The 23417-nt window shown below is 48.9% G+C and overlaps 2 protein-coding genes across 2 annotated transcripts; both read right to left on the bottom strand.

Moving 5' to 3' along the window:
- Positions 1–471: 471 nt before the first annotated feature.
- Positions 472–10943, bottom strand: Kif22 (kinesin family member 22). Its single transcript, XM_021635826.2, has 14 exons — positions 10856–10943; positions 7885–8077; positions 6500–6627; positions 6260–6414; positions 5863–6072; positions 5559–5789; positions 5270–5423; positions 5011–5146; positions 3475–3643; positions 1941–2097; positions 1562–1626; positions 830–1042; positions 690–749; positions 472–597 (listed from the first exon to the last, which is right to left on the bottom strand). Exons 1-14 carry the CDS (start codon positions 10911–10913, stop codon positions 562–564), a joined length of 1965 nt encoding a protein of 654 aa, XP_021491501.1. The 5' UTR covers positions 10914–10943; the 3' UTR covers positions 472–561.
- A 6593-nt stretch (positions 10944–17536) lies between these two features.
- On the bottom strand, positions 17537–19967 carry Zg16 (zymogen granule protein 16). The gene is made up of 4 exons (XM_021635834.2): positions 19910–19967; positions 19017–19078; positions 18727–18859; positions 17537–17959 (listed from the first exon to the last, which is right to left on the bottom strand). The coding sequence occupies exons 2-4, from the start codon at positions 19069–19071 to the stop codon at positions 17644–17646; spliced, it is 504 nt and encodes a 167-aa protein (XP_021491509.1). The 5' UTR covers positions 19072–19078; positions 19910–19967; the 3' UTR covers positions 17537–17643.
- Between the last annotated feature and the right edge of the window lie 3450 nt (positions 19968–23417).

The raw sequence follows: 23417 nt of genomic DNA, 5'->3' as shown, positions 1-23417 counted from the left end.
CCCGAGTCGCCCCGAGCGCGAGACCCCCGAGCCGGTCGCTGATTGGCTGGCGCTGGCGCAGGTGGTGGGCGCGCGGGAGACTAGGCGGCTTCTCTTCCCCAACTTGAACGATTCCACCCCCCACTTCCCTCCGCCAGCGGCCGTTATTTCGCGCGCACGCGCACACAACGCGGACGTCGTCGCGGAGCGGGAGACCGGGGAGCGCGCCCAGGGACTTGCATCGGGGCGGGGCCAAGCTGGAAGCGCGTGCCCGCCTAACGGTCGCAGGGCCTGAGCGCTCGCTTCAGCTTTTTGATTCTTCCAGGCCACCGTTCCCTCCCCATTCCAGTGGTTTATTTACAATCTTGGACTAGTTTAGGGGTTTCCCCAAGATGGCGCCCTGATAAGTGTCCCGAGGAGCTTGATCTTGATCCCCAGGGTAGCTGTGGCTCCCGCTCTTAGCCCCGCATTCCCAGAAACCAGGCTCAAACATGGAATAAAAACTATATTTAAACAACACGTCATTATACAAGGGTTTTGAAAGAAAAAGGCAGTGTTTTAAGAGCTGGTGGTCAGGAGGGATCAGTGCTGGGCTGCAGCCAAACTCAAGAGGTTCGCCTGTAAGGAAGAGGAAAGTGCGTTAACTTGGTAGCCTAAGGGGGGCTGGGGTAGGGGGGCCGCATGCAGGGAAAGGGCAGCGGTGGTCTTACCTTCAGTAAGGACTCCACCTGCTTCCCAGAGATGCCTTCCACCAGTTCCAAGTCCTCCACCTGGGGGGACAGCGGCAATAGGAAGGAAGTGGGCCAAGACCCGGGACACCCCACTCCCACCTGTCCTCCTAGGCCGTTACCTCACGATAGGGGCCATGAAGCTTCCTCCAGCCCACGATGAGTTGGGCCTTCTTCTGGCCAATGTGATGCAGGCTGCGCAGATCCTGAAGCGAACCCTCATTTAGCAAATCCAGTAATTTTTTTCGGCCGTGTGCCAGTAACTCTGGGCTGATCTGTAGCTCCCAGCAGTCCTCAGCCTTTTCCACAGCCTCTGACGCATTTGATGGCTCCAGCTATGAGGTAACAGAAATGGCAGCAGAGGCCAGTGGATGATTGTGCCAAGACCAGGCGCGTAACCCACCTTCTCCAGCCTCTTTCCTCTGGCCACTAATTTTGTTGGGCTTTCTCAGTTACTGCGAAGATGCAATGAATGAATGAATGTACATATCAAGTCTGACTAGTATGAGTACAGCTCAGTGGTGGAGCACCTGCCTACCATGCTTGAGGACTGGGGTTCAATCTTGAGTACAAGAGGAAAGAAAAAACAGTAACCAAAGGGGGGAGGGCAACTTGGCTATTCATGCTCCTTTTGTGTGATTAGAACTTTGTCACTTTCCCTAAATGGGCTCTACAGTTCACAAAGGGCAGGAGCCAGGCTACACACTAGATCCAGCCAGCAGCCAATCCAAGCGCTGGGGGATCAAGAAGAAAGGACACTGGATACACCCACATTCCATGCAAAATGTTAAGGGACCACCATATGCAAAGGGTTTCCAGCTAGAAAACTGGGGGTGGGGCAGCACAGGGCTCACCTTCCTTTTGTGCCCTCTCTTCAGAATGTGGATATCCGTGCTTGAAGATGCTGCCTGCTTCTGAACTGAAAGTAGGAATTAAGAACTGGTCAGGGGCACAAGCGACCTCCTTCCTTCCCTCTCTTTCTGGTAACCATCTGCTTCTCCCTTGTCCAATTTCCTCAGTTTCCCTCCACCCTTGAGCTTTTGTCTGTTTCCACACGACTATGCCTCGCTCTCCTGTGCACCACCATATCCAGCCACACCCCACTGTCTTGACCGCCTAGGACAAGAATCCAGGGCTCCTTCGCATCCAGTGAGAGGATGCGTGCCACAAGGATGCATGTAGTTCACATCTGCTTTTCAGCTGGTTCTTCCTGGACCCTGAAACTAAACTTACTGAGTTGTAGGGGCATCACCACAGCCTTTTTCAAGGGTTTCGTGCTGGTCCTGGGAAGAGGCTGGCGAACCATCAGAGCATTCTCTTTCCCCTTTGAATCCAGTGCCTCCTGGGCCAGCACTTTGGCCTCCAGTTCTTTTTGCTTCATCTTAAGCCTCTGGTGGAAGGAATCATGGAGAGATGAGACTCTCTCTAGCCCCAAACCAGTGGATTAGGAAAAGTGAGTGGTAGAGTTCTGAGGTCCAAAAGGACAGAGGTAGGACCAGTAGGAGACTGGTCTTCAATGTTTTTTTCTTCCCCTCTCCCCCCTTTTCTTTTTCCTTTTTTTGTTTTGTTTTTCAAGACAAGCTGTGAAACCCTGGCTGTCCTGGAACTCACTCTGTAGAGCAGGCTGGCCTCAAACTCACAGAGAGATCTTCACTCACAGAACCACCTGCCTCTAGGCAGGTTATATATTTTTATTTATGTGTGTGGGTGTTTTCCCTGCACGTACATCTGAGTACCATGTGTGTGCCTGATGACATGGTTGGGTCCTCTGGAACTGGAGTTACAGGCAGTAGTGAGCTGCCATGTAGTTGCTAGGAACTGAGCCAGTATTCCTAACTGCTGAGTCATGTCTCTAGCCCTGCGTAATATTTTTAATATTTACTTATATGTATGCTGCATGTCTTTGTATGTGCCCAAAGACTTCAGAGGTGTCAGCTCCCAGAAGCTCTAAGTTCCAGGCAGTTATGAGCTGCCTGATGTGGTGCTGGAAACTGAATTAGTGTCCTCGGTAAGAACAATATGTGCTCTTAACTACTGAGCCATTTTTCTAGCTTTGGTATTTTTTTTTATTTTTTTATATTAATTACAGTTTATTCACTTGGCATCCCAGCCGTAGCCCCCTCCCTCAGGTAATGTATTTTTAATCTGAATGTCTTTCCCCTCTTATCTCTATTGTTTCTTAGGCTTCTGTCATATTAAGCAGGCTAGAAAGATGGCTCAGTAGTTGAGGGCACTGCTGCTCTTCCAGAGAACCCAGGCTCGACTTCCGCACCACCATGGCAGCTCACAGCTACCTCTTAACTCCAGACCCAAGGTGTCCAACACCCTATTCTGGTCTCTGAGGACATGTGCGTAGTTATACATGTCAGCATAAAGCCCATATACATCAAAATAAATACATCTTTTAAAAAATATTCAAGCAGGGGCTGGAGAAATGGCTCAACAGGTAAGGGCACTGAACACTCTCCAGAGGACCCAGGTTCAAATCTCAGCACCCTCATGGCAGCTCACAACTGTCTGACTCCAAGAACTGACACTCACACATACATACATACAAACATACATACATTCAGTTAAAACACATATAATATACATAATAAAGGTAAATAAATTTTTGAATTAAAAAATTATTCAAGCAGAAGTAACTTCCAGAATTAGATGAAAATTGGATTCTAGATCAGCTTCTAAGTGCCCCTCCCTGTCTGAAGATACTAGGCATGCTTCTCAAAGCTGATGGGAATTCTTGGCCACTTTCCCCAACATTTACCTCAATCTCCAAGTTCTTTTCCTCTACTGTCTTAATGAGTACCATTCGCTCTCGCTTTGGGGTATTCAGTAGAGGTGTTCCTTGGCTCCCCTGGGAGGCCAGCAAACGATCCAAGCTCAGGAGGTTCTCCAACATGGCCGGATCCATATTGCTTAGCTTCTGCAAGAGGCTGAATTGGAAAAAGGTTACTCCCATTTGTCTTCTCTCTCATCGCCTCCAGCAGCAGGACTACCCTTATAGTCCTTAACTTGGTTTATCTGTTTCAGGATCCTGAGGGGAATTCAGTTATCTAGTCTGGTATGGTATAGTGTCTCTGTCAGGTGAAGTAACTGTCAGGGATGCCAGACTATCAGATGAGAAGCTGATAGTGTTAATAAGCACCAGATGGCACACATCAGAGACCAACAACACTGCCCTGTCTAAGAGTCACTTGTGAAAAGAGGGTTAAGGGGGGGAGGCTGGGGAGATCACTCAGCAGTTCAAGTACTTGCCATGTGATCAAGGGGCTTGGAAGTTGGATCCTTAGAGTCCACAGGAAATGCAATGGGTATGGCAGCCTGACTATAATCCCAGCCTCAGAGGGCAGACATAGGCCACCCGAGCAAGCAAGAGCTCTAGGTCTGACGTAAGACCTAACCTCAGCAAATAAGGTGCAAGAGTGACTGAGGAAGATTCTCAGCTTCAACCTCAGGCTTCCATATATACATGTAGACATTCCCATGTACACCACACACAAAAAGAACAGGAGCTGAGGGCTTGGACATTTGGAAAGCTGCACGGAAGAGGTACTCCCTAGCAGCAAAGCTACCGGAGACAAGATGAGAAGCCTCTATCCAGTGGGCTGTTTACACAAGCCTTACTCCAGTGGAGTCCTGGCTATCTGAGCCCAGTAATTTCTATCAATCATACAGCATTCTCCCTGGAATCTTTACCCTCACCTTTGGTGGAAATTGTCTTTCAAAGAGAAGAAGCCACATTTCTGATAATGCCCATTTATACTGAGCTAGCCTCTCAAAGATCCCAAACATGTCCTGTTCTTCATGCTCAAGCCTTAGAAGAGCAGGGTCAGACAGAAAGCATAAGGCAAACAGTAGAAATCCCAAGTGCTGGGATCAAAGTCACACCAATGCTCAGCACTTTTCCTTTTTTTTTTTAAAATATGCATTAATGTTTTGCCTACATGTGAGGGTGTCTGCTCTTGGAGTTATATGCAGTTGTGACTGCCATGTGCGTACTGGGATTTGAACCTGGGTCCTTTGGAAGAGTAGTTAGTGCTCTTAACCACTGAGCCATCTCTCCAGCCCCCACTTTTCTTTTCTGTATTATCTACTTGGCTTTAAAAACCTAGGCTCCCCATCTCCTAAAAATGAATCCCCAAGGTCAAGGTTTGATATGCCCCATTTCTGAGCTTGCCTTTATCCAGAATGCCAGTTTGGCCCTTCAATGACCCTAGAATAGGTCTTAGAGTGAATTCATTGGGAAAGCTATTGTTACCTACAGCTAGTCCTGAGTCTGCAGGGAAGGCCTGACTCTCACCTTAGTTTCTGGGAGGCGGAGGCTGGAGCTGCTACAGACTCAGGGCTCCTAGCCGATTCTTCTTCAGAGCCTTTGGCTTTCTTTGCCTCTGATGGGCCCAGCAGTTGTTTCTGAGACGCCTTACCAGGGGCCAAAGCTGAGACAATTGGAGGGATAGAAGGGAGAATCACCTTGGTTAGCCTTGATGCTAGTGCTTGGTGGTTTTGGCAAACTCCCAAATTGCCCTGGCCATTCTATCTCTGTCTTCCCTAGTTCTTACCATGAGGCTGTAGACTCTCATTGGTGAAAGGCCGGTTAATCACCTCCTTGGACTTAGTAGTGAAGTTCAATGCTGAGATTGTATCCAGGTAAAAACATTTTTCAGGAGCAATGTTGGTAATGAGGATGCTATGAGCTGAGCCACCCAGAGAGTCCTGAGGGGTGAGGATTAAAGTATGGGTCAGTCTCCCAACCTTCCTACTTCTTAACAACAATGCCCCCTACCCTAACCATAGGCCCAAGGAGCCGCCTTCTCCTGTCCCTTTTGAGCCAACAAGGGTGGACATGACCTGCAATAGGCGAGTGAGCTTGCTGTCCCGGTAAGGAATGCGAGGAAGCCCCTGGTTCAGTGCATCCACCACTTTGCCCAGGACAAAGAGGGACGTGTTGATGGCTCCACTCTCTTTGAGCCGAATGCCCTGGTTGCCGGTGCGACGGTTGTCCTCTGAACCAGCCAAATCAATAAGGTACAGTTTTCCTTCCCGCTGGAGAAACGGAGCCAAACGTTCACGCTGCTCCACCTGAGGAAGAGCAAGGGGCCCAGACTCAGGCAGGCTTCGGGGCTTACCAGGCCCTTTTGTCAGCGGGCCTTACCTTGACCAGGAGCACGGCGTGGCTGCGGGAGGAGCGCTGGTTGAGCCGGGTGGCCCCTACAACTCGGTTTCTACTGGCTGGCAGGAAGTGCTGCTCGAAGTCAGAGAAGGTGCTGATGGGCTTCTGCGTGAGGCCTGGGATCAGGATGTTCCCTCGACAGTCTTCTCGGATCGCCAGGTCTCCTGACGTAGGATCCAAGAGGTCTAACACCTAGTTAAGCAGGGACGATAAGCCCATTTCTCCATGAGCAGGTTCTTGGTTTATGGGATCAGGGTCCTTTCTTTTCTCTACTGGACTGTCAAGAGTTCTTCGCCTGCTACCCCACCCTGTCTGTGTCTCACTACAGCTCATTAGAGGAGAGCGTCATGTTCCAGGTCCTCTTACTTTGACACCTCACCTTTTCCTGGTAGATCTCTAAATAGGACATAGTGACAGAAAGGTCCCATGGCCGGCCCTCCGCACTTTCTTCCCTGGTAAGCTGCAGAAGGTCCATGAGTGCCCTAGGAATCACTCCAGGTTGTTCTGGGCTGCCCAGCATGGTGTGTGTTTTTCCTGGGAAAAGAGCGGAGAGAGATGTGAAGTTTTCCCCTCACTTTTCCTAGCTCTCTCATGAATGCTTCTCTGCCAGCTTTCTCACCTGCCCCAGTAGGCCCATAGGCAAGTACACTGGCATTCTGCCCTTCCAGCAAGTGCTTTAGGATGGGCTGTACTGAACCTAGATAGATGTCCTGCTGAGTGCTCTTCTCTCCATAGAAGGCATCAAACCTGTAGGCAGAATAAGAGGGCATTAGCAGGATGTTCTGTTGATACCTAACCTAGATGATGCTGTTTTGTTTTGTTTTGTTTTAGTTTTTAAAGATAGGGTTTCTCTGTGTAGCCTTGGCTATCCTGGGTGGCCTCGAACTCAGAACAATCTTCCTGCCTCTGCCTCCAAGTACTGGGATTAAAGGCATGCCTGGCTCCAATGATGCTGGCTTTAAAGGCTCTATCCCATTTCTTGAACAAAGACCTTGAAAGTGTCCCTGGAAAGCCTTCTGTATTCTAGTCACTGTACTGATGTTAGAAAAACAAAATTAATCTCACATTGCAATCTGGTAGGCCATATACCCTTATTTTGTAATGACTCAGGAGACAAGAATATACTAAAGAATAAATGGTTCTGCTGGCAGAAGGGAGCATTGCTAAGCAGAAGAACACAGAAACAAGACACGGTTTTCATCCTGGAGGGGAGCCTAAGTCAGTAAGTCCCTGAAAGTGACCAGGTAAATGAGGTGCCTCCCCCACAAGCATAGAAGGCAATAGAGGGTACTGAGAGACACTCTCAGACCAGCAGAGCAGCCTGGAGATACAGAGGCTGGCTGAGCTGCTTGGAAGAGGCTCACTGCCTACAGGGTGTGCAGTGTGTGCCAGGATTCCAGCTTTGTGAGCTGTCAGCCATGCTGATGTGAGCTTAGGTGATGCAGTTGTCTGAGTCATTTCTGTGCCTAAACCTATATTCCTGCAAGTAGCCCCAATAAAATGTGTTTGTTCACCAAGCTGGATGCTACTGGCCTCCTTAGGTCTGTGGCTGTCTCCACTCTGGGGTAAGCAGACATTTGTATGTATCTCCCCAGTAAGGTGGCACACAGCCTGGTGTGAAAGAACTTCCCAATATTTTTTTGCGGTAGCGCTGAAACAGGGTAGATAACAGGTCGGTCCAGACTGAAACACAGCTCATCCACTACACCTTGACTCAGAACTTAGTTTATGCTGACAAGAGAAGGCTAGAGAGGTACAGAAGCCACATTACTAACGGCTCAGAACTAGAGCCTGATACTGTAAAGTATCAGACAGTAAATATATTAGGTTCTCTGACCTCTAGTCTTTCTCCACAGTATTCCTCTACCATTTATATCTAAATAAACAAATGAAGGTTTGGGGACCAAGGTTTTGCCCAGCAAGGATCCTAAGGGACATGTCTCAGAAACTCTTAGGAAGTGACAGAATGAGCAGGCCGAGATCAAGGAGGAGTCTGAACCTTACTGATATTTGAGCGTCTCCTGGTAATTCCTCCAGTTGGCTACCTCAAGAGAGCAGCTGTCTATGCCTCGCACACAGGGGGGTTCGTTCGTTTCTGTTTTTTCATCCATAAATGGCCGAAGTCGTACAGCCACCTTTACTCGAGCTGGAGGTGGGCGCCGGCCAGACCCTCCCTTGCTTGGACAGCGACCAGCTCCTGGAAGAGACCGGTTTTGGGTGTTAAAATTTGGTGAAAGCATAGAGAGACTGGAACCAACTTTGCTGGTTGGTTATGTGAGCATGCCTCTCACTTAAGGGGAAGCTCTTTTTCACAATGGTTGTGCTATGGGCTTCTCCCATGTTCTGCCAACCCCTCCTCTGCTCTACAAGTGGGTTAAGTCGGGTAGAAAGCGGAATTGTCCAACTGTGATACATACATAAACAGGGAAGATTTTGTTCAAATCTGTAAACGGCTCAAAGGATTCTGGATGAAAATGTGAGCTGGTCTTTCCAACATGGTCTCGGACAGTGCTGGACTGGAGAAGGTGAACTGCCAAAGCAGTGTTATCAGCACACCCCTAAGGAGCACCCTAAGGCTAAGACCTCAGGTGTGACCTTGACAAAGCCAAAAGAGGGCTGGAGAGATGGCTCAGGGATTAAGAGTGCTTTTCGCTTTTACAGAGGACTCAGGCTAGGTTCACGGCACCCACGTGGGAGGCCAGGCCAGGAGGATCATCATGAGTTTGTGGCTAATATCCTCTCCTGGCGTCCATGGGCACCAATGTACACATGTACACACACAGACACACACCAATTAAAAACAAAATCACAGGTTTTACTGAAATGACTTGCTGATTATTTAGTAAATACTGAAAACAACAAAAACAAGCAAAGCAAGTAAAACAAAAGTTTTCAGTTATGTGTTTCCAATGATTCAGTCTTGAAAAAAAATCCTAAATTATTTTTTACTGTCAAAAAAACACAAAATATTTTCAAGATTTCTTTTTATCTACGAAATGTGTCTGCTTGGATGAATGCACGCCCCATCCGTTTGAGGTCTGCCAAGGCCAGAACAGAGTCGGGTCCTCTGGAGCTTGTGAGCAGCCTAGCAGGGGTGCTGAGAACCTAACTCAAGTCCTTTGGAAAAGCAGCAAGAGCTCTTAATAAACGGGCGTCCTCTCCAGCTACAAGCCTAATTATGTTAGGTTAAACAAACAAACAAACAAACCAGATCTTCCAAGGACAGGAATGCTCTGTCTTATCTTGGAAAGTAGCATTAACAAAGCTCAGTTAACAGCAAAATCCAAGTATCTCTTTATTCTAAGACGATGTTTTGTTGAGACAGGACTTCAGGAGCTACATACAAACAGCCTTAAACTAGCTACACAACAGGGTGATCTTGGTGTTTTCTTTTTTTCTTTTTTTTTTTCAAAGATTTCTCTGTCCTGGAACTCACTCTGTAGACCAGGCTAGCCTTAAACTCAAGACACACACACACACCTGCCTCAGCCTCAGAGTACTGGGGAACTGAGGTTAAAGGCCTTCAATGCTGCCACCTTGAACTTCTGGTCCTCCTGCCTCCACATTCCAAATGTTGAGATTATGTGTCCATAGCTGGCCCCCAAATCCTTTTAACAAAGGTGATGTACTGTCTCCCTTTTGGGTATCAGATAAAAAAGCTCTTAGCAGACTTTCTCCTCCTTTGATGGGAGTAGCAGCTGGCTACCAAGAGCTACAGATCTCTACGGAAAAGAATAGTTGCTGTGTATGTCCAACATAGAAATTTCAAGAAAAAAAGGCAGCAATTAATCTTGGAAGAATCCTACACATAAGACAGATATAAACAGGTGGGCTGTTTGAAATTCATCTGACAAACGCTACAGCCCAAACTTACAAAGCATTTCAACATCCCGTTCTCATGCTGCTTATGACAGTGTAAAAGTCAGGAGAAAGCAGGTAAAAATGTAGAGTAGAAAATTATGATACAGACAGGTGGTGGGTGGTGCACGCCTTTAATCCTAGCACTTGAAGGCAGAGGCAGGCGGATCTCTGCTGAGTTCTAGGCCAGCCTGGTCTACAGAGTTCTGGGGCAGCCAGGGCTACACACAGAAACCCTGTCTCCAAAACAACACTAAACGGAACTAAACTAACAATGAGCAACAAGCGGGGCTGCAGACTCAGCAGTTAACAACACTTACTCCCACTTCTAATCCCAGCACCTATGTGACAGTTCACAACCGTCTATAACTCCAGTCCTGGGGTAACCGGATGACCCCAAAAGATACCAGGCACCCTCATGCTGCACATACACACATGTAGGCAAACACACTCATACTCATAAAATAACAAAATAAGTATCTAAAAACAACAACAACAACAACAACAAGAGTAAGACTAGCAAACGCCCTTAACCCGAAAGTCATCGCTCCAGCCTTTTGTTTTTCGTGGTACGGTCTCACTATGTAGCCCAGGACATTAGTACTTCAGATCCCTGTACAAACATTAAATGGTTCGTCACGAAATGCTTGGAGCTGTGCCTGGGACGAGGCGTTCTCTTTAAAGTCTGTTTCCCCAAAGGCCAAAATTCGGTCTAGAGAAAGAGGAAGGACACGCTTATGCAAAGCCTCTTGGGGAAAGATTCTAAATCTCCTGATTTAGCCTCTTCAAGGTGAAAACAGCATCCAATCCCCCGGCTAGAGGGAGGGGAGACTGTCTCCGCTTTCCCTTCGCCGTGGGATCTCAGGCACGCCGGCGAGGAGCCTTCAAGCCGACCCGGGATCTCTGGACACCCGGACACCTCGTCCCTCGAGGAGCCCGGGGAAGGGCTCTCAACCCCCGGAGACGCCGTTAGAGAGAGGACAGGGCCCCGCGGCGCCCACCCCGCGCCCTCCGGCCGCGCCCCACGCCCTCCCGCCCCGCACCATCAGGACCCTCCGGGCCAACCGCTACTCCACAAGCCTCACACGGACATGCCCGGCCCTCCGGGGCCGCGTACCTGAGCTGGCCGCCGCCGTGTCCCGCCGCCGCGGCCTCGCCTTCGTCCCGACATCCATATTTCTCCCGTCTTCGGGCCCGTTTCTCTTTTGAATTGCCGGGGCCCCGCCTCCCTCTCAGGTTCGACCAATCACGGCTCCGCACCGCCGGAAGCCCGCCGTCATAACGCACCATAGTCCCGCCCTCTTGGGCTCGCTTCCGGTCTCGAAGGCTAATGTTCCCAGGGATTGGCCCCGGACGCTGTCGCTAGGTGGTGAGGGCGTCGGGGCGCTGCGTCTTTCGGCTTTTGAATTTCCAGGCTGGGTGGGCAGACGCGGACCTTTCGCCCTGCTCTTCCTCGTCAGCTCCGAATCTGAAAGCACTCGATTAGTTCTTTTTTTAGGTCCCCAGCGCTTAATACATCTTTTTTTTGCCTTTGGGGGCGGACAGGATCTCTCTTTGTAGGCCTAGGGTTCCTCTTAACCTGAACTTGATAAACACACACACACACACACACACACACACCAAACACACACTCCCCAAACCCGCCGCCGCCTTTTTTCTACAGTGGGAAACTTGGGATGAAATGTCCTCAGCTAATTCCATGTTTTTGGCTTCTGTTGAACTGCTTGCTTTACTTTCCCCTGCAGCTGCCAACCAGGATGCAGTTGTGTGTGTGTGTGTGCTTTGCCTGTAAAATGCAGTTGCGGCCGCTGCCCCTGCAGCTGCCAACCAGGATGCAGTTGTGTGTGTGTGTGTGTGTGTGTGTGCTTTGCCTGTAAAATGCAGTTTCGGCCGCTCTGTGAGGAGTGTTTTTCCAGGCATTCGCCCGCAGATTCTCAATTCGGATTTTGGCCTTGCTGGGTGGTCTTCGGGTCTCTACCCAGCAACACTGAACTCACTCTAGACCAGGCTGGCCTTGAGCTCTCTAAGATCTGCCCATCTCTGCTTCCCCAGTGCTTGATTTCTGTTTTTGTTTTCAAGAAAGGGTTTCTCGGCTGGGCTGTGGTGGTGCACGTGCTTATGGAAGTTTAGCCTGAGTTAATCATCTCTCTCTCTCTCTCTTTTTTTTTTTCTTCTGATAAAGCTAGGCTTTAGAAGCCAGGCAGTGGTAGCTCATGTCCTTAATCCCAGCACTGGGGAGACAGAGGCAGGCGAATTTCTTTGAGTTAGAGGCCAGCATGGTTCACAGGACAGCAAGGCTACAAGAGGAAACACTGTCTTGGAAAAACAACAAAAATGCGGGGGGAAGGGGACTGGAGATTATGTTCCCGTTGCCAAAGGGATATTACAATGTAAGGTTTTGGTTTTGTGAGACAGAGTGTCTTTATGTAGCCCTAGATGGGCCTCCAACTCACAGCACTTCTGCCTCTGTCTCCCTGACCGCTGGGTGTGCGTCACCACGCCCATTACGTTTTTTTGCTTTTGAAACAGGGTCTCTCTGTGTAGCCCTGGCTGTCCCGGAACTCACTGTGTAGACCAGGCTGGCCTCGAACCCACAGAGATCTCCCTGCTTCTGCGTCTCTAGTGCTGGGATTAAAGGCAGGAACCACCACACCCAGCTATCATACATGTTATTTTAAAAATTAAAAATATTTCTTCTATCTTTCTGCTTCATCATGCTCATGTTTTTATTGTCCCATCACCGACTTTTTCTTTTTCAGCACTCAGCCAGATTTTTTCCCTCAGATTTATTTTATGTATATGAGTACCCTATCTGCATGCCATAAAGAGAGTATCAGATCCCATTATAGATGGTTGTGAGCCACCCTGTGGTTGCTGGGAATTGAACTCCCTGCCTTTGGAAGAGCAGCCAGTGCTCTTAACCTCTGAGCCTTCTCTCCAGCTCTCCATTATCTTCTTATTGGAGCCAAACAGCAAGTATTGATACTCTCAGATTCTACTACAGCTTTCTTTTCACTTTACATAGTTTTTCCATCCCTGAAACTTCATTATTTTTACACTAATAATTCATTAATCTATCATCGCTTTAATTCTAAACCCAGTCATTAGTAACAACATACATGAACCTGGAGACTGTGCTAAGTGAAATAAGCCAGAGCCCCCGTCCACTCAAAAAAAAAAAAAAAAGGACAAAGTACATCATTTCACTTACATATGGAATCTAAAAATGTTGAACTCATGGGAGTAGAAAATAGGATGATGATTCTCAGAGGCTAAAGGAGGGGTTGGCTGAGGAACGGACAGATGAGGAACCACGTATACAAAACTTCCTTCTGAAGGGAGGGAAACGAGAGCCCTGTAACACAGAATAGTGTTGGTGATAACAGTAACAACACACTCTGGACTCCTAAAGGAGCACTTGGGTTTCTGTTTGAGATACAGCCTTGCCAGATACACTGGCGCTTTCTGTGTGGAACAGGCTGGCATCAAAAGTGAAGCATCCCACTAACCCTCCCCCACTTCCCAGGCTCAGCTTTTTGTTTCTGTTTTTCAAGATAGGGTTTCTCTGTGTAGCCCTGGTTGTCCTGGGCTTTGTGGACCAAGATGGCCTCGAATCAGAGATCCACCTGCCTCTTGGAACTCACTATGAAGATCAGGCTGGCCTCAAACTCACAGAGCTATCTTCCTGCCTCTGCCTCCTGAGTGCTGGGATTAAAGATAAGCACTGACACTCAACTCCTCCTCCCGCCCCCCTGCTTCGAGACAGGGTCTCACTATGTAGCTTTGGCTCTCTTGGAACTCACTATGAAGGTCAGGCTGGCCTCAAACTCACAGAGCTATCTTCCTGCCTCTGCCTCCTGCGTGCTGGGATTAAAGGCATGTGATGTGCCCACTGTACTTGGCACTTAAATTCAAAAATAAGAGGCTCAGTGAACACTGGTGCACTGAACTGAAACACTAAACCTAATCTTTATAATTCAACAGTTCCATCTGGTTTTGCTGATTTTTTTGTTATATGGTTGCCTAAGCCCTCAAATTGTTCTGCAGAACCTTTTTTTCCAGTATCAACACCCAATAGAATTCACGCAAAATGCAGCGAAGTTATGGCCCTTAAGCACACTGGCCACAGCTCCCCCAGAACCAATGTCTTAGTCACTCTTCTGTTGCCGTGAAGAAACACCATGACCAAGGCAACTATAATAAGAGAAAGCATTTGACTGGGGCCTTGCTTACAGTTTCAGAGGTTCAGTCTGTTATCACCATGGCAGGAAGCATGGGGGCCTGCAGGCAGACACTGGGGCAGTAGCTGAAAACTACATCCTGATCCGTAGACAGAGAGAGAGGGGGGCGTTGGCAGAGGCTTTGGAAACCTCAAAGCCCACCCCCATTGACTGACACACTTCCTCCAACAAGGCCACACCTCTTAATCCTTCTAAACCTTTCAAATAGTGCCATTCCCTTGCAACCCAGCATTCAAATACATGAGCTTACAGGGGGCCTCCAGAGCTGTCTCATTACCTCTATACAGAGATGGTTGTACCTGTTAAAGGGAACATTTCCAGCTTGTCTTAGAAAATATCAACATTCGGCAAATTTCCACAGCGGTAACTGAGAACACGCGGACGTGATGGTCCCGGTCCACCATGACTTTGTAGCTTACCTTGGGGCCAGTCAGCGTGGGTGGTGCTTGCCCTTTTGCAATGGCTCAACCACAGCACAACCACTGCCATCTTGGGTACAGCAGCTTCAACTCTGCTAGCCAGCAGGTCTTTTCTGAAGTACGTATCATCTACCAGCCCATTTACCTTGTTCACAGGCTACTTTTTCTCAGAATTAAGGTGTAAGTTTGGGGCTAGAGAGATGGCTCAAAGGTTAAGAGCACTGGCTGCTGTTCCAGAGGTCCTAAATTCAATTCCCAGCAACCATATGGCGGCTCATAACCACCTGTAATGAGATCTGGTGCCCTCTTCTGGCGTGCAGGTGTACATGTTAGACAGAAGATTGTATATATGATAAATAATAATTTTTAAAAAAAGATGTAAGTTTGATGGAGAAGACTGCAGAAAGCCTAGCTGGAGATCAAGAATAAAGTGATGAGGGGCTACACCCTGCTTTCTGTAGTGCTGGGAATCAAAAACAAAGCTACCCCCCTCCTCAAAAAAAAATTCTCTCTCTCTCAAGGCAGGGTTTCTCTATGTAGCTCTGGCTGTCCTGGAACTCACTATGGAGACCAGCCTGGCCTCAAACTTACAGAGGTTTGCCTGAGTCTGTCTCTCCAGTGCTGGGGTTAAAGGCTTGCTCCATCATGCTAAGTATTACTTACTTTATGTGTATGAATGTTTTGCCAGCATGTCTATATGGATATTACATGTGTGCCAGAAGAGAGTATCAGATCTCGTGAAGCAGGAATTAGGAAAATTGTGAACTCCCATTTGGGCTCAGGGACTTGAACCCAGGTCCTCTTCAATTTGGCCTGCCGAATCATCTCCCCAGCGCCCAAAACTTTTTATTTAGTAAATGAAAAATGTCCTCAAATACATGGTGTTTTGTGTTTGTTTGGTTTTGGTTTTTTTGTTTTGTTGTTGTTGTTTTGCAAAAATCTAACAATGGGGGCTAAAGAGATGGTGAGTAGGAACACTGGCCGTGAAAGCAAGGGGATTGCAGTCAAATCCCCAGCACCCCATCAGAGCCAGTCACGGCTATTCAAATGCCTATAATCCAGCACTGGGGAGCAGACAGGTGGACCCTGGGAGGTCTCTGGGCAGCCGGCCTAGCCAAAACAGTGAGCTTGAGGGGAAGGTGGCCGGTGATGGAGGCTACAACAGTGACTCTGATCTTTCCATGCACACAAGGGCACAGCTGTGTGTACCTGTACATACAGAATACACACACACACACACACACACACACGAAGAAAGGAGCAAAGAAAAAGAAAGAAAAGAAAAGAAAAACATTCAAAAAGGTAGAGCGCAACAGCAGATCCCTGACATGGACATCTGGCCTCCGCACAGGTGAGCACGCACACTCATCGCTCTCTCTCTCTCTCTCTCTCTCTCTCTCTCTCACACACACACACACACACATACACTCATTACACGTGCACACATGCATACACCATAGACTATAGCCCTACCCCAACTGTGTATTTTGAAGGAGTGAATATTATGCTATGTGACTTACATATAAATAAAAAATGGCGCAGTCTCTTTCATGTAAGGGTTGGAGAGAAAGGACACAGGGATGCAGCTCAGTTGATACAGTGTTCCCGTAGCGTCATATAGATGCGGTGTGGTCTCACACCTCTGTAACCCTAGGTGTCAGTAGCCCCCTACCTCTACCCACTAAAACTGTTGGTATTCTAGGACTTGGAACTGAGAGCCCAATAATGATTTACAAAGTGACTTTGTATCTTTGCTAAGTCTATCTAGAGACCCTTGGTCTCACCAACCTCTTTTTTTTTTTTTAAGATTTATTTATTTATCATGTATACAATGTTCTGTCTAAAATGTACACCTGAACACCAGAAGAGGGCACCAGATCTCATTATAGATGGTTGTGAGCCACCATGTGGTTGCTGGGAATTGAACTCAGGACCTCTGGAAGAGCAAGCAGTGCTCTTAACCTCAGCCATCTCTCCAGCCCCCGTCTCACCAACTTCTTATATTCATAACTACCCACAAAGAAAATCTCCCCTCTTTGGAGTTACCCATCTACCTATTTATCCACGTATTTAGGTGTCTGGGTCAGGGTCTCACTGTATCCAAGACTACTCTGGAATTCACCATGCTCCCCAGGCTGGCCTTCAACTCGTGGCAATCTTTCTGCCTCCTTAAGCCTTTTACTTAGGGTCTCACTTTGTAGACCAGGTTGGCCTCAAACTCACAGTGATCTGCCTGCCTCTGCCTCCCTGAGTGCTGGGATCAGCGCTGTGTGCCACCGTGCCAGCCCAAGCTCACACTACTGGGAATGTGTTAGCTTCCTGAGGAAAGAGCCCCAGTTCTGAGACAGCTAAGTTAAGGACACCTGGGCCTGTGAGTAACCTCAGGAGGAACTGGGCTAGGTGACAGAGTCAAGCCCTTAGGCTAAACTTTAGAGTTAAGTGGATTCTGGAAAGAAGAGAGGATAATGGCCTCACCATGAACAGCAAGTGGCTTAATGTCAGTAGAGTAAGGTGACATTTTAGGGCAGGAAATCAGAGTCCCAAGGTGAGGCATAGAGGAGCGCTAGAGAGTGTGTTTTGACAAGTTGGTACAACTGAGCCTTACCCTAACCTATGAACTCTTAGGAAAAATTATCTGGGGCAGTCCTGGGAATGAGATGGTGCAGGCACATTATTGTCTCTTTTCGATAACATATGACAAAAAGCCCTGGCACCTTTAATCCCAGCACCCCAGAGGCAGAGACAGGCTGATCTCTGTGAGTTTGAGGCCAGCCTGGTCTACATAGTGAGTTTCAGGACAGCCAGGGCTACACAGAAAAACCCCGTCTCTCCCCCACCCCAACCCAATTTTTTTATATATATTTTAAAACTTTAAAAAACGATGTATTTATTTACTATGTATATTGGGTTCTGACCACATGCACACCAGGAAAGGGCACCAGATCTCATTATAGACGGTTATGAGTTTGCTGGGAACCGAACTCCGGAGCCAGTTAGGAGCAGCCAGTGCTCCTAACTTCTGGGCTATCTCTCCAGCTCCCTCCCCGCCCCAAAGATTGTTTTAAACTTAAAAATTTAAAAAGCCAGAGTCAAGATTCACACATTTCTACTAGAGTTAGGCTGTGGACAAACACCATCTTTAGTCACATCCTTTTATTAAGCTCTGTGCGGGTTTGCATGGGGCCCGGTGCTAAGGGAGTTTCTCGCGCCCACCATGGCCTCCCTGTCAGAGAGGAAGGTGTGTTTCAGCAAGTGTTGCAGTGGCTCGGGTAGGTATCCCAGTGCAGGCTAATGGCATCGATGACAGAGCCAGACCGGCCGCTAATGAAACGGAGGACGGTGTTGGGGTGCAAGGGGACGGCGTTGAAACTTGTGCCCGAGTCTTTTCCAAAAGGCAGGTAGCGGCCCTTGTCTGTCACGAAGATCAGCTGCTTCACGTAGCGGTTGTACTTGCCGGACACCTGGATCACGGACTCCCCGGGGTGCAGGAAGATCTCCTCCAGGTCTCCCTGTTTGCCTCCCGCATAGTCGCTCCACACTTTGCCATAGCGCACCTGGAGGCTGGGGCCAGCGGCGAGAAGGGCAGAAGGGCGCAGTGAACACGGGTGCCGCGGTTCGAGACCGGGCTACAGGATGGCGCAGCCGGCAGAGATGCCCGCCGCTTGAGCGCCCACACACGCACACACCAACACAAGATAAATAAACGCTTAAAAAGAACTTTTAAAATCAAGGCTTCTTAGTCTACATGCTGAGGCCATCAAACTGGTGACAAATTCCACCAGACACGAGGGCTGCCTGAACCCTAGGAGACCGTGTGGAGATTCTCAACCCCTCATTTCGCTGGCAAATAGGCTTGCGGAGAGCAAGCGGCTGAGCTCACCCACACCCCACTTCAAAGAGGCCCGAGGATTTTCGAACACCGGAAAGCATCCAGGCGAGACAGGGAAGAGACGAGCCAGCGCTGTGTCAGGGTCCGGAACTCGGACCAGAAGGAAACGCATTTGGCTCTGCATCTCATGGAAGTTTCCAGCTGGAGGTAGGGATGGGACTATCCCGGGACAGATGGCAAGCAAAGATAAGGATTGCCGGACAGAAGCATGGAAAGAGGGTTAGGTGAGATCCAGTCCAGGGAGTGTGAGGTTTCCTGGGAGTTGTGGTTAGGACTCGCCAAGGTCATGTGCGTCGAGGGAGCTGGGCTAGCACACCTAGACTCCAGCTCCCCCAGTCCTTCTCTGTGGCTTATTGACTTAAATGGCTGTGATCCAAAGTGAACGAGAGCTTCCCAACTTAGCGAGGACCTAGACAGACTCAAACACGAAGGCCCTTACCCTACTATGTAATATCTGTTGACTCGGACACGGAAGGCAGTGATGGGGCCGTCCAGCTGGTTGCCAGAATGGGAGAATCGCTTTCCTCCTTTCCCTCCGTACTCCCCGCTGTAAGAGGAGGACCTGGACTGAACTAGAGGGGAAAGAAAGGCTCGGAGGGAGCACGGCTGTTCTCCACTATCCTCCTTCCTCCCACCACCCCAAGCCAGGCTCAGACGATGCTGACCAGCGGGCAGCTCACGGGGTGCCTCCCCACGATCCCATTACAAGGTCCAGGGCAGTTCACTTACTGGAATTGGCGGAGGCGGAGGCACAGAGAAGGACGAGGAGAGCGATGGTCAACATCCTGACGCTGCGGTGGGAAAAAGCAGAAAAAAGGAGGCTCATTCTTTTCTTTCTGGACTTCATTTGCCCAGGTGTCTCTGGCCTGGAATACAGACTGACGCCTTTTGATCCTTCGATTCAGATCCGGGAGACCTAGCCCCTGAGCCTAGAGAAAACTGCCCACTGTACTGTTCCTTCCAAATATTGTTTTCTGAACCCCTAACCCCTCTTGTTCTCTCTGAGATCTGACTGTAGCTACTCTTCTCTCCCAATCCAAAAGATAACCCTAACTTTCCATCTGTGTTCTGCTAGGCCTCCCTCCACCCAGGCACAAAGCATGAGAGAGCTTTCTGAAGAGGAAGTAAAGGCTACCTCTAAAGTACTGAGGCAGCTGAGTTAACCAACCCAAGAGTCTGGGCAAAGCCTGCCTGAAATTAGCTTTGTGAGGTTCATGAGGTATCTGAGTTAATTCTCGAGCATCATTCTACTCTTAAATCAAGGCAAAGAAGATTTTAGAGGTGTCTCTCTGTCATCTCAGGAACGAAGGAGGCAGTAGAGGACACTGTACCAATGCCAATGTCCCAGCAGCCCTGGTGGAACCGAGAGAGGCTAAGCAGCTTTAGGGGGGCCTGTGTGAGCTCAAGACATCAGACCCCAGCAACCCGTCTGTGTATCGTAACCCTGCCTCCACCGGCCAAGCCTGTCCGTATCCATCCTGGCTGAGTATCCCTTAGCTGAAACCAGACCTCTTTGCAACCCCAAAATTGCCCTCATTCGAGAGCTGCTGCTCCCCGGGTCTTCCTCGATACAGCCTAGGCATTGTCTTCTCTAGCTCATGTTTGAATATCCCTCAACTCACCTTTTCCCCTAGCAGCTTCAGATGCAAAGCTTCTAGAAATTCCCAGACCTTTTATAGCAGGTGCCAGCCCTCCCACTGTTCTTTCCTGTGTGAACCTCACCTGCTGAGCAAACATGACTAACTTCTTAGGGTCAAGTGTCAAGCCGTGTTTGGAACATCTTATCCTGTCTTTCCCACAGGGGTCACGGGTAGCAAGGTGGGCCCTGCTCTGGACTGTGCCAGATCTGTGAAGAGACGGAATAAATTTGCTGAAAGTCCAGCTGAAGGGTGGGGAAAGCAGTTGGTGTCTAAGGAGAATAGTTAATCCAGACATGGTGGCTCATGTCTGTAATGTCAACATTTGGGCAGGGGGAAGGGGACTGAGGAGGGGTATCATGAGTTCACGGCCAGTCTGGGCTGTAGTATGAGACCCTGTCTGAAAACACAAATGAGCAAATGAGGATGCAACCTGAGAGGCCTAGAGGACGGTGATCCCTACCATAAATGATCTGTGAGTACTCTGGCCTGAGACCTGCCTTCTGCCGGGTGACTGTTGTCCTCTGCAGTCATTTGTAATATACCTTCTTCTAGAATGCAAAATCACTTTCAGCACTGAGCAGAACCAAATATTTGCCTGACAAATTTTCTGTATTTGTTGACATTTTATTATGAAAAAAAAAATCTAATCATAAAGTATTTTAAAAGTTAGGTTGGGCTGTGGTGGTGCAGGCCTTTAACCCCAGTACTTAATGGCAGAGGCAGGCAGAGCTCTTGAGTTTGAGGCCAGCCTAGTCTACAGAGCAAGTTCCAGGACAGCCAGAGCTACGAAGAAAAACCCTGTCTCCAAAAACCAAAAATAGATAAATAAATAAACAAAGAAGAAAACAAACAAATAAAAATTATAGAGTGAACACCTGTCAGTCACAGAGTCTGCTGTGATTGATATTTTGCTGTGCCTGGGTTGTCTGTCCTTGCTCCCTACATCTATCCATCCTCAGTCCAGACCCTTCTCAAGCCTTTTCTTTCTGAGAAGGGTAACTTGGGGCTACAGGTGGACACTAAATCTGTGGGTTCCTCATCTCTGCTTCCAGAAACAGTCAGTCCAATGGGCATGAGAGAAGCCAAAGGACAGACTTTACACACATTCTCCTCTGTGAGTAGTTCTGGGCTCTGGGCCCTCAGAACCTCTAGGAACCGTGGTTACAGACCAGAGTGAACTGGCCCCTCTCCTGGGGTCTGAAACACTCCAGTAAGCGATGCTCCAACATCGATTTCCTCTTCATCTGAAGTCCCTAAAGCTGACCCCTGAGCCCTCGTCCTTGAGTCCCTGTTAGACCAGCCTGATGATACTCCTGAGTCATGCATCCCAGCAGGGAGGATGGAGCCCAGGGAGGGGCTCCAATAAGCAGTATCAGCCCTGAATGACCCGCAGTCAGGCATCCAGAGCATCCGCCCCTGTCCTTCCAGGCTCACCATCTGGGATTGAAAACTCATCCCAGATAGCAAGGGAGTCCTGCCTCGATGAGCCGGAAATAGGGCAGGGTTCCTGGCGATAATAGATCCCAGGAATAGAGCCAGATGGCAGCCAGCATTTCACCCCTCCCTCCTCTCCTTTTCTCCAAGCTCAAGATAAGCCCTGGTGACAGAATGTTGGCTCCATTGCCATTGTTTTATATCATTGCACTGTCTGCTTCTCCTCGGTTCCGCTTAGGTCTTCATGTTCCCCCGTATTTCCTGCTCTAAGGTTCTTTCTTTATATTCTTTCCCTTTCCCTAGACACACCCCTTTTGACTCTTCTCCCCCTTGCCCCTGCGTCTCTCTCTCCCAAGCTCTCCCTCTAGCCTCTTTCCTTGCGCTGTCATCTAGCTCTCTTTTCTGTTATTAGGGACGCATTACACAGTCCGATACCAAACCCCGGAAGAATGCCCTTGTATTTCTCATACGACTTATCCAGAACCTTTGGGACAGAAGTGTACCTAACGTGTCACAGTTTCATTCTACCGCTGTGTAGAGTCATGAGCACACACACCCCCAACCTGGTCCTCGGGCCCCTTACAGCGAGTCCTTCTTTTCTAAGTATAAGAGATCCCTCTGGTGGGACAGATCTCAAAGTCCCTCCCCGGTCCGCTCAGACGTCGCACAGCGATGGTAGGTAGCTCGAGGATTCCATCTGACGCAGTGACTGAGGCATCAAAAGTCAGTGAAAGAAAAGGCGGTAAAGTAGCATTCCAGGCTGCTATCCCAGCATCCCCCACGGATCTGCTTCACCTGTAAACCATGGTCCAGCCAGAGCCCACCTGGCCACTAATTCTAGACGCTGTAAACCTCACCCTGTCCCTGGTTCTACAGGCAATGAGTAGCCAACGCCATCCAAAGCTTCATGCTCCTATGGGGAAACTGCTGTTTCTCCTTTTCCTCCGTCCGCCTAGGAAAGAGACCCACTAAGCCTGTGTGGATGACTACCGTGGAGGCCCCATTTGCCAGCGAGGTAGCGGGAGAGCCAACAGCCTAGCTCAAAGGCCTTCTCTTCCAGAGAGAGGAACTGGATGTTACTGATGTTACTATAAAATATGGCAACACTCTGCAGCTATGAAATAAGGGGAGGATGAGAGAATGGAGGGAGGGAGGGAGGGAGGGAGGGGGTAAAGGAAAGCGGGTTGGAGAGCAGGAAGGCGCCTCTGCTTAGATTCCAACTGGGAAGACAACAGACTGATGTGCCGAGGAGAAAGGCAGATGTCTGGGTGGACACTGATCACAAGAGAAGCATCAGAGCCCTGGGTGGTAGGTGTGTGAATCTGGAAGAGCAAGGAGGGTAGGATGACGGCAGTGTGCAGGGGGAGCCAGCAGGAGGCAGCGTCTCAGCCGCAGCTGGCGGCAGCTGGCGGCCTGCGCAGGCATGGGACATCCTCCTGTCTAGAATCGCCCTGGAGACTAGAGCCTCTGTATGAGAAACAGCCCAGGCCTCATGGTGCAAACTCAAGCCCACAGTAGGGGTCTGCCTCCCACCCTATCAGAAGTAAGGAGAGATGGCTCAGAGGTTATGCTCTTCCAGAGGTCCTGAGTTCAATTCCCGGCAACCACATGGTGGCTCACAACCATCTATAACGGGATCTGGTGCCCTCTTCTGACATGTAGGTACACATGCAGGCAGAATACTGTATGAATAATAAATAAATAAATGTTTAAAAAATATATAAGAAGCAAAAATAACGATTGTAGTTTAAAGATGTTAATTGGCTTTTGTTTGCATTCCTAGGATCAGGCAACACTTTATTTCACCAAACATTGTATATGTTACAATTACCTGAGCATGAGGTGAGATAGGAAGGCGAGAAATTAGGGGGACAAGAGCCCCTCACCCTCTTGCATCTAGGTTACATTTCTCATTGGCCAAGAGCCAAGAATTTTGACACACTTGATCAAAGGATCACAAACAGGGTTAGTAAAGCAGAAAAAAATAAAACAGCCATGCTTAAGAGTAAAACAGGCCTTATCCTTCCGTGTCCTGTGTACACTAGGAATTCTTTAA

Source organism: Meriones unguiculatus, chromosome 14 (genome assembly GCF_030254825.1).
Source record: "Meriones unguiculatus strain TT.TT164.6M chromosome 14, Bangor_MerUng_6.1, whole genome shotgun sequence".
Taxonomy (NCBI): domain Eukaryota; kingdom Metazoa; phylum Chordata; class Mammalia; order Rodentia; family Muridae; genus Meriones; species Meriones unguiculatus.
Note: the sequence above shows the minus strand (reverse complement) of the source record. Positions and strands in the feature narration are given on the sequence as shown.

What these genes read in the sequence shown, in the direction of transcription:
- Kif22 (XM_021635826.2), bottom strand. Translation starts at nt 10,913, where the DNA reads ATGGATGTCGGGACGAAGGCGAGGCCGCGGCGGCGGGACACGGCGGCG. An exon ending in AGCTCACTCGCCTATTGCAG is followed by an intron (nt 5,424 to 5,558) that starts GTCATGTCCACC and finishes CTCACCCCTCAG; the next exon opens with GACTCTCTGGGTGGCTCAGC. An exon ending in AAAAGAACTTGGAGATTGAG is followed by an intron (nt 2,098 to 3,474) that starts GTAAATGTTGGG and finishes TCCTTCCACCAG; the next exon opens with AGGCTTAAGATGAAGCAAAA.
- Zg16 (XM_021635834.2), bottom strand. Translation starts at nt 19,071, where the DNA reads ATGTTGACCATCGCTCTCCTCGTCCTTCTCTGTGCCTCCGCCTCCGCC. An exon ending in CTCCGCCTCCGCCAATTCCA is followed by an intron (nt 18,860 to 19,016) that starts GTAAGTGAACTG and finishes TTTCCCCTCTAG; the next exon opens with TTCAGTCCAGGTCCTCCTCT. An exon ending in AACAGATATTACATAGTAGG is followed by an intron (nt 17,960 to 18,726) that starts GTAAGGGCCTTC and finishes CGCTGGCCCCAG; the next exon opens with CCTCCAGGTGCGCTATGGCA.